General features: G+C 35.9%; 1 protein-coding gene across 7 annotated transcripts; it reads right to left on the bottom strand.

Annotated features, from left to right (window-relative positions):
- LOC145108345 (coatomer subunit beta-1-like) lies at positions 1 to 5,326 on the bottom strand. Of its 7 annotated transcripts, none has more exons than XM_079045362.1 (10): positions 5,163 to 5,324; positions 4,721 to 5,015; positions 4,566 to 4,644; positions 3,898 to 3,954; positions 3,767 to 3,824; positions 3,466 to 3,629; positions 2,465 to 2,676; positions 1,981 to 2,132; positions 1,297 to 1,745; positions 1 to 192 (listed from the first exon to the last, which is right to left on the bottom strand). In XM_079045362.1, the coding sequence occupies exons 8-10, from the start codon at positions 2,095 to 2,097 to the stop codon at positions 54 to 56; spliced, it is 705 nt and encodes a 234-aa protein (XP_078901488.1). In that variant the 5' UTR covers positions 2,098 to 2,132; positions 2,465 to 2,676; positions 3,466 to 3,629; positions 3,767 to 3,824; positions 3,898 to 3,954; positions 4,566 to 4,644; positions 4,721 to 5,015; positions 5,163 to 5,324; the 3' UTR covers positions 1 to 53. The 7 variants fall into 7 exon arrangements, with proteins under 7 accessions (XP_078901488.1, XP_078901490.1, XP_078901489.1 ...); XM_079045364.1 differs by having other exon boundaries at positions 2,465 to 2,586; XM_079045363.1 differs by having other exon boundaries at positions 2,465 to 2,573.
- Between the last annotated feature and the right edge of the window lie 3,343 nt (positions 5,327 to 8,669).

Below are 8,669 nucleotides of genomic sequence, written 5' to 3'. Positions count from 1 at the left end.
GAATATCCCAAGACTAGTTTGATACATTTATACATAATTATATTCAACAGTGATTAAACCACTTCAAATGAAAAAAAAATTGCAAAATTCATCCCTATATCAACCATTTTCTTGAATTTGTCACAACCCCTTCCTTCTCTTTGAATCAAATGGCTCGCAAGCTTGTGTAACGAACAGGAGCAGACACGATATCTAAAATGAATGATTAGTAGAAAAACAAATGTTGTTATAATCATAAATGATTATTATCAGCGTCTTTTAATCATATGTACAACCATTTTTATAATCATAAGTGATTATAACGAACACAACTGACTATGTTGATTGAATTTATTCACCACTGTAGTGAAGGATATCTGATTGCTAGAATTTGACCTACGAACACAATAGAAGGAAGAATCAAAAGTTACCAATTGTTGATTTATAGCTTCAATTTCATACAAAATCCTGTCAAAATTTCTCCCTCTTCTTGCATCGCCAATCACGCACCCCCCCTTCATGATCCTTTTTTTCCTTCCTTGTCGATCGACTACAGCGACATCAAGAGTGAATCGGTACTGTTGAGTTCATCGTAGCCCAAGGTGGAATGAAGGCTTCCTTCCCGTCACTCCCTTTCTCTCGCTCGTCTCTATTCCCTTCCTCGCATCGCAGGTGTGTTGTCCGATATTCAGGATGTTGTGTCCAATTGCGATCGTCTGAGGGGTTCGAAGAGGTTGAAGAGACAGAGGGAAGAGGGGAAGGAAAGGCGTCGATTCTTCGGCGACCCTTGTGGCTTAATCGTCGTCATCAGCAGCGCACAAATGGGGGAAGGAGCAAACAACAAAAAATCGACATTTGGGGTGAAATCAGGAACCATCATCATTCGATGTGGATGGTTCATCTGTCGAGCAAGGGAAAAGGAAAACGGAAGTACTTGGGATCGGCTGTGTGATGAAGGTGTCGATTGTATGGTGTATGAAATTAGGTCAACGGAATAGAGAGGCAGAGAGTAATTATAGGAGTTTAGAAAATTAGGGTAATGTTTATTTACCTGAATACCCTTTATAATTTTCTTTAATTTGAAATTTAAATTTTAAATGTATTAATAATTAGAAAAATAACAATTAATTATAGCCACACATCTTAAAAATTAGATGGTCCAGATCTGTTCTCGCGTTCTCAACCTTTTAGGTGTTCTCATTTGATCCTACTCTTATATATATATATATATATATATATATATATATATATATATATATATATATATATATATATATATAATTAAAAATCGTATGCTGCAAACTGCCCAAAACTTACCTGAATATGACCCCAGCTAGAGAGATGTAATCCATAATGTCAATATGAATATCATTGAGGACAATAGCAGTGCACTTCAACAAATTTGAAGTTTCATGAACAAAGTTTCCAAATATGACCCCAATCTCAGTTGATGACGCCTTAATGTTTTCTTTTATCTGCTTTCTTGATTTAGGGGCAAGGGTGTCAAGTTTAAGGTCACCCATTGTTGCCAACTCCAGACAGATACTCTGAAGGGTTTCTTTGGTTCTGTTGATAATAGTTACAATAAGTACAATATCATAGCGATTAACAGTAACATATGCTTCAGCATAAGCTGGATCACTGAATCCAGTGAGTTGGAGAATCCAGTTGAGTTTATTTGTAGCATCTCCCTCTTTGATAAATTCTCCACTTGAACGTTTTAGATCATCTCCAACCTCATCCTCCAATTCCAGCTGGCTCATTTCCTATAAGAAATAGCAATGTACTTTCAGTTATTTGTTTTCTTATTGCAGTTTTTTTTTTCTTTTGATTTGGAAAATTTATCAAACTATAGCAATGTCATCCAAGTACAAGGCAATATGAACATTCAGATCAGTTATCAGAATTGGTCCAATAGAAAAAGGAGAGCTTATCTAAGTTTTAATAATGTTTCATGATTTTAGACAATTAACAATGTTATAATCCCAAAATGTTACATACATTAGTTCTAGGTTGCATATTTCGTCTATAAATTAGATTCTTCTTCTGATGAAACCAGGTAATAGGGCTCGAGCAAAGTCTTGGAGCACCACCTACAAGACCTTTAGTAGGTGACATTCAGATCCAATCCCAGCAACAGGTTGGAGTTCCATCTTAAGTCACATACAAAAAAAAGTATAAGATCTTATGAGATAATTACAACAGTTTGCACACACCATCAAATTTTGTTATTGCATGTAACTTTGAATTTCGATAACATGCTGTAAAACATAGATTTTTTAAAAGTTTTCTCAAAAAGGTGTTGCACTTTGAAAAAGGTACAAAATTATGGCATTGTACTTTCAAGAAATTTCTTATTAGATCAATATACTTTCAAAGTACAGTGTTATAATAGGAACAAAGGAAGTAGGATGTTGTAAAAAAACGCATCAATGAAAGTACATTACTATTACTTGCATCCAACACTAACAAAAGAGCAACTTACAGAAACATTGATGACATTAACATAGGTTTTCTCCTTTTGTTCACAATGTTGATCTTAATCTGCTACAAAAAGTTGACTTTTGGAAGCAATAGTGGTAGAAAGTGCAACCCTATTGGCAAATCCTTGCATTAAAATAGCTCTTGAAATCAACATTTTGAGCTTTCAGCATGTATACATTGAAAAATTTAATCGATAACATGTAAAATTCCCATCTACCCGTACATGTGGCAAGTAACATCACAGAAAAAAAAATGTTTTTTATATTAGAAAACAAATATGGGTAAACATGACAATCAAAATCTAAGTAGCATTTTACGGTCATTTAGGCTAAAACTAAGATATTTTTGGTTAAAATTTGGTGTCAAAAAGTTTTCCCTTGAAGTTTCGTATTTTTCTGATGTTTTTGTAATCTTTTTTTCATGTTGTTCAAAGTAAAATGATTATTTTTGGAAGAAAAATGTTGGAATAGTGGTCTTTGTTTGAGGGTTTTTTTTAATATTTTTGGTCCATTCCAAGTAAAATGAGTACTTTTCGTCTATGAGTATGGTTACTTTTTACAATATTGGTCTCATAAATATAGTCATGTTACTTGGAAAAAATATGGAAAATGTTTCAAAATCTCAAATAAGGACCAAAATTACAAAAAACCAATTATTATCAGGGGCCGAAACTGTAGTTTACTCTAAGAACTAATTAGAAGCTGTCAAAAAGTAAACATGGGCATATACCCAAGCATTTCAGTTCTGTGTTTTTCTTTCAGATATATTGCATTTGAGGAGATCCATTCGGGTTTCAACAAAAAATGGGTTATAATAATATAATATTTTTTCTTTATTTATCAATTTAATTTCATTTGGATTTCTAATTAAACATAACAAAGTAAAAAGTATCATATAAATGACTAATCTCATTCGTTTGAGCCAAGTAAACATGACAATGAAATGGTTCATTCCATTCCATTGTTCATTGAATTCCATCATATTAAAAAGAAGAAGCAACACCTGTATTTTGACTACTTTCTGGAAAGTCAACTTTGACTTCTTTGAAAGACCTTTGATGTCACTTCAAAGTAAACCATATTCATATCGTATTATCCTTCACATTTCTTTTGTTGCATTCTCCCAAAAGTATGTGCATCGTAGTCAAATTGTATACATGCAGTAGCCTGAGTTGTATGGTTCTATTAAAAGAAATACCCTAACTTTTTTTTTTTAAATGTATCTATGAAAAGATATCCAAAAAGCCAATAACAAATATAAGAAAAACAAATACTTGACATAAAAATAAGGTTTAAGATATTACTTGGGGTGGTTTCTTGTTTAACCGCAAGCCAACACAATATCTGTCGATGCCCTTCATTCTAAAAAAATATATAAAAATGTTTCACAAAATGATTATAAAGAAGCAAACATGGAAGTACTGCAAGGACTTACTTTTGAAGCATCAAGAACCATTAACACAATGTTTGATGACTTTGAAACTGCAATGACCTGAGGTTAAAAAGAATAAAACAGAAAATCTTCTCCATAAACAGATTTATAAGAAAGTACAACAAAAAAGGCAATAGGAGTGTCAGCTTCTGTGACTTATGTTGCATCAGTAAGGATCTTATGAAGTTACATCTCCATGGGAAAAACACAAAACTAAAATGAATCTAACAGAACCCAAGTTTTAAGTAAATCAATCAGTTCAACAAACTTATAAATAAATAAACTAATCCACATAAATGCGTTGGGTGAAAGCCACAATGTGTGGGAGAACTTCAACATGGAGACAAAAGCTTCAATTGGATTGGAAACACAAAACATAATCATACTTGATGCCAGAAAGAAGACTGAAGAAGAGGATTGGAGGTCTAATGATAAGCATATCTAAAAATATTGAGGATTAGAGAAGAGAAAGGAGGTCTGATGATAATATTGAGCAAAACACTGGACTTGAAACACAAAACAGAATCATCCCTGATGCCAGGTAGAGGATTGGAGAAGAGAAAAGAGGTCTGATGATAAGCATATCTAAAAATTAGGGTTGAAACCTGTAGGATTACCTTCAGCTAATCGACTAAATAGGGAAATTGACAAAAAAAAAAGGAATGAATTACCTTCATAATGCTAATTTATTCAAGATTTTCGGTGATCCCTCCTTGATTTCTCCTTCCATGAAGTTCATTGTAACATAATCTACACCATATTACAATGAATAATATAACCATTTGAGAAAAAACATGAGTAGAGATAAACGAATTAGGAATTAAACCTAGTATGGATCTTCTGGCTGTTCTTTGATCCTGAGAATTTTGGTATACTCATAGACGAATAACCCTTCGTATGGATCTACTTCTTCGTCATCTTCAAAAATCAGATTGTGGAGGTAAAGCACGAAACAACGACCGAATCATCGAATAACCCCCCAAACATCCGGTCCTGAACTTGACAAAATTGACCTAAATTCATCCAAACCCATTATCTATTCTCTAAAACCACACACAGACACATCTTCAACAACTTGGCACTTGACCCAAACCCAAAATGAAACTGCTCGTCACCTGTGACTTCATGCATTAAAAGGACACTTAAATCGAACATAAATAAAAATAATAATAAGTCATCAAGGTAAACAAATCCCTTATTTTAGCTCTCCGATACCCCTCAAGCTTCAGATCGTTAAAGAAGAAAAAAGATAAAGAGAGAAGCCTCACTGTTTATTGCGATTTAATTGTTGATTTGGAGATAATACTGTTTCCTGATTTGTTGCTGTGTAATTGTTGATTCTTTGGAATGTTAGGTTTTCAGAATTAATGATTTCTTGATATAAATCACGTAGCTGATTTGAATTTCAAAAGAGTAGAAGTGGAGTTAATATGACATGCGATTATATAGCAGCACAAGGATAGAGTTGGAATTTCAGTTTGATAACATGGGCGGGAAAAAAAAGTAGGAGGAGAGCAGAGAAAATGTCACGTTGTGATATTTTATTAGAAGAGAAGATTGATATTGTAATTCCTTTTATTTTTTTTAAAATTGAAAAAATAAAAAAAACTCTATATTGTTCGGTCTCTTTCACACACCTGTGAAAGAAAACTTTAAACTGCGTCTTACTCCAAACACATGCGCCTTACTCCAAACACGCACACACGAAACAAACCTTTTCTTCCTCCTTTGGCGCTGCTTCTTCAGCCGACGACGACGCTCATCTATGTGTTTCTACAACCCAACGGGGGTTCTGTGTTAATTTGATCTGTCATTTAAGTTATGAATTTCATATTTGTAAGCCATTTGATTTCTAATTCCCGATGGATTTCTTGTTTCCATAACCAGACATCGTTTTTATTGCATATAGTCAAATCGTTTACAAAAATTAGGCGTTAATGCTTTGATTTTGGTGTACAGAAAATGCATTCGATCTTGGCAATCTATTTATCGCTGGGACATCCTAGGATACAAATAAAGAACGTCTAAATCAATATTTTAGTAGGGACCTTGAGGTTTTGGAATCAATGGTTATAAACGATCGAACTACTAGTCGTGCTCATGGATGACAAAACCACAATGATTAGAAACATTAATAACATCAAGACTTCACCGGGGCAATCACGAAGGATAATCGTAGGAACGAGGTTCAGTTGAAAGGGTCAAAGTATCGATCTTCATTTTTTTCTGATCATAGGTTGCAATGGATAGTGCTTCTATTTTTAGGTATCTTCATGTGTATCCAACATTTTCCCTTTAATCAAACCCATGTATGTTCATTTGTTGGGTTTTGTAGTCGATGATGTTGGGTTTTGCAGCATTCAACCTGCAACTGATTTCAATCAAATGACTATACTGTGTTTTGTAGTTGGTGATGTTTGGATTGCTTGATTATGGGTTTCGTTCTCTGATTCATAGGCGGGGTGTGGTCACTCATATGGATGTCGTTGACTGCTATAGTGGGTCACACGGGTCGACGCCGTTCGACATCGTTTCCTCTCCCATCTACAAACTTATCAGGTGGCGGCAAGCACCACGTTTCAATGTCGATGTGACTCAGTAAGATGCTTCAATCTCACTCACTTTCTCCCTCTAACTCTTTCTCTCTATCTCACTCACAGTGGAAGAATGGGTGTCGGAAAAGAGACTTTGCAGGCAGGTTTGGGTTCATAGGAGGGGAGAACGAGAGAAGGAGGTTGCGATAGATCTAAAAAGAAGATGGTGTTCGTCATCGCTACCTTGAAGGGAGTACAGTTCCACTCGAAGGAGAAGGAAGTGTATGTGGCCTTCATAATTTTTAATGTGTTTTAAAAGTAAAATGTCACATCAGTAAATTTACCGATTCTTCCGGTATCAGGGAACAAAATGGTGTAATTGATATGTAAATTATAACTTTAGTGACTAATTTTACACAAAAAAAAAAAACTTGAGTGACTAAATGTGTAAATTGGCCAAACTTCCTTGTGCTACAGTGCCAAAAACCCTTCTTTTAATTGTTTATTATGGGGATCTTGTAACATCCAAAAAATCTAAGGGAAAAATTTCATTTTTAATATAAGAAAACACTTTAATAACTTTGTTCCAGACATTGAAAATATTTCAACAGAGTCTAATCCCAAAGATCACACATTGTGGAAAAACATGGGTGTATGCGCTGCGATCGTCCCGAGCTCCTTACTTGAAAAATGGAGGTACCTAAAACCAAAACTGAAAACCGTAAGCACGAAGCTTAGTGAGTTCCCCAAATACCATATACCATACATATAGATCATATCCATACATGCCATACATAACCGTGAGCCATACATATCAATCATAGTCATATAAGATGCTATGTGTCGCACATAGTCTTGCCGTTATGTCACGGGCCGCCTCGTGGTCTTTCTTGTCAAGCCAGGGGCCACCCCCTGGGTCTTACAGACAAGTGTCAGGAGCCACCTCCGGGTCTTCCATGCAAGTATCACAAAGACCACTAGCATACAATCTACTCTACTTAGCTAATAACATACATTGTGCCAGGAGCCACCTCCTGGTCTTTCATACATAATGCCTAGGGCTAACCCTCGGGTCTTCGTACAATACATAAACCAAATGGTACGACATTGGTGCCTTTGGCCCGTATAAACAGTGAGGAGACTCACCTCAAATGTCGGATGATAGCTGAAACGTCTCTGCTCCGGAATCAGCTCTACTCAATACCTAAACCAAAACAATCCCTTAGATACCATATCATGCTCAGTACCCTTTTAGTAGTCAACCTTGGTCAAAGTAAAAGTCTAGGTCAAAGTCAACGCTCCGAGTTGAATCAACTCGTCGAGTTACCCCTTCAACTCACCGAGTTTCCATGAATCACAAAATTGTGATTTCGCGATCCAACTCGTCGAGTTCTTCCATGAACTCGTCGAGTTCTTCCCTATCACAGAATCAGGACACTTCCATTCAACTCGTCGAGTTCTTCAGTCTATTAACCCCTTCTAAACACATTAATCTAGTATTCCTCATATCTACACCCTATACTTCAGATCTCGACTGGAAATGCCTCTGGAAGGGTAAAGTTTCCAACTTTACCCATTAATATCCTTCCTAGAGAGATTAAGCTCAAACCCTAACTCCAAAAAGGCTTAAATCTAAATCCAAAAGTCCTCAAAACTTCAAGATAGGGCATAAGAACATAGATCTGGACTCTAGGGACTAGAAGGGCACGTAAAGTCTTAAACTTTAACCACATGCATGGCTATTTGGAGCTTGAAAGGTTAAAACAAGAGCTTAGATGTTGCATGGGGCTTCTAGGGCCATAAAGTTGGCACCTTTATGCCATGAAAGCCCCTCAAGACCCTAGATCTGAAGTGTTCTCCACTTGGGACGTCCAACTCCTCAATAATCATCTCCTTTGGACCAAAACAAACAAAAAGGACACTAAATGGAGATCTAATCAACTACTTGGCAAGTTTGAGACTTGATTACCAGAAAGTATCGATAATGGAGTGAGGTTTCTGGATTTAGCAACTCCTCCTTGTTCCTTCAAGATTTCGTTCATTCCAAGAGCTTGAAGCACCCACAAAAACACTCAAAGTGGCTCACAATCACTCAAATATTCTTTAGGGTTTCGAGGTTTAGGGTTAGAGACTTGGAGGTTGGAAATTAGGCCAAACCCTAGGGATTAATTTGTTTAAATAGGGTGTAAAGTCCCGATTTTAGGGTTTCCCAAACCCCGTCCAACTCGTCGAGTTGATCCT

The sequence above is a fragment of the Lactuca virosa genome, chromosome 4, assembly GCF_052849685.1.
Source record: "Lactuca virosa cultivar CGN04683 chromosome 4, Lactuca_virosa_CGN04683_v6, whole genome shotgun sequence".
Lineage (NCBI taxonomy): Eukaryota > Viridiplantae > Streptophyta > Magnoliopsida > Asterales > Asteraceae > Lactuca > Lactuca virosa.
The sequence above is the reverse complement of the archived record's forward strand: the minus strand, read 5'-3'. Positions and strand labels throughout refer to the sequence as shown.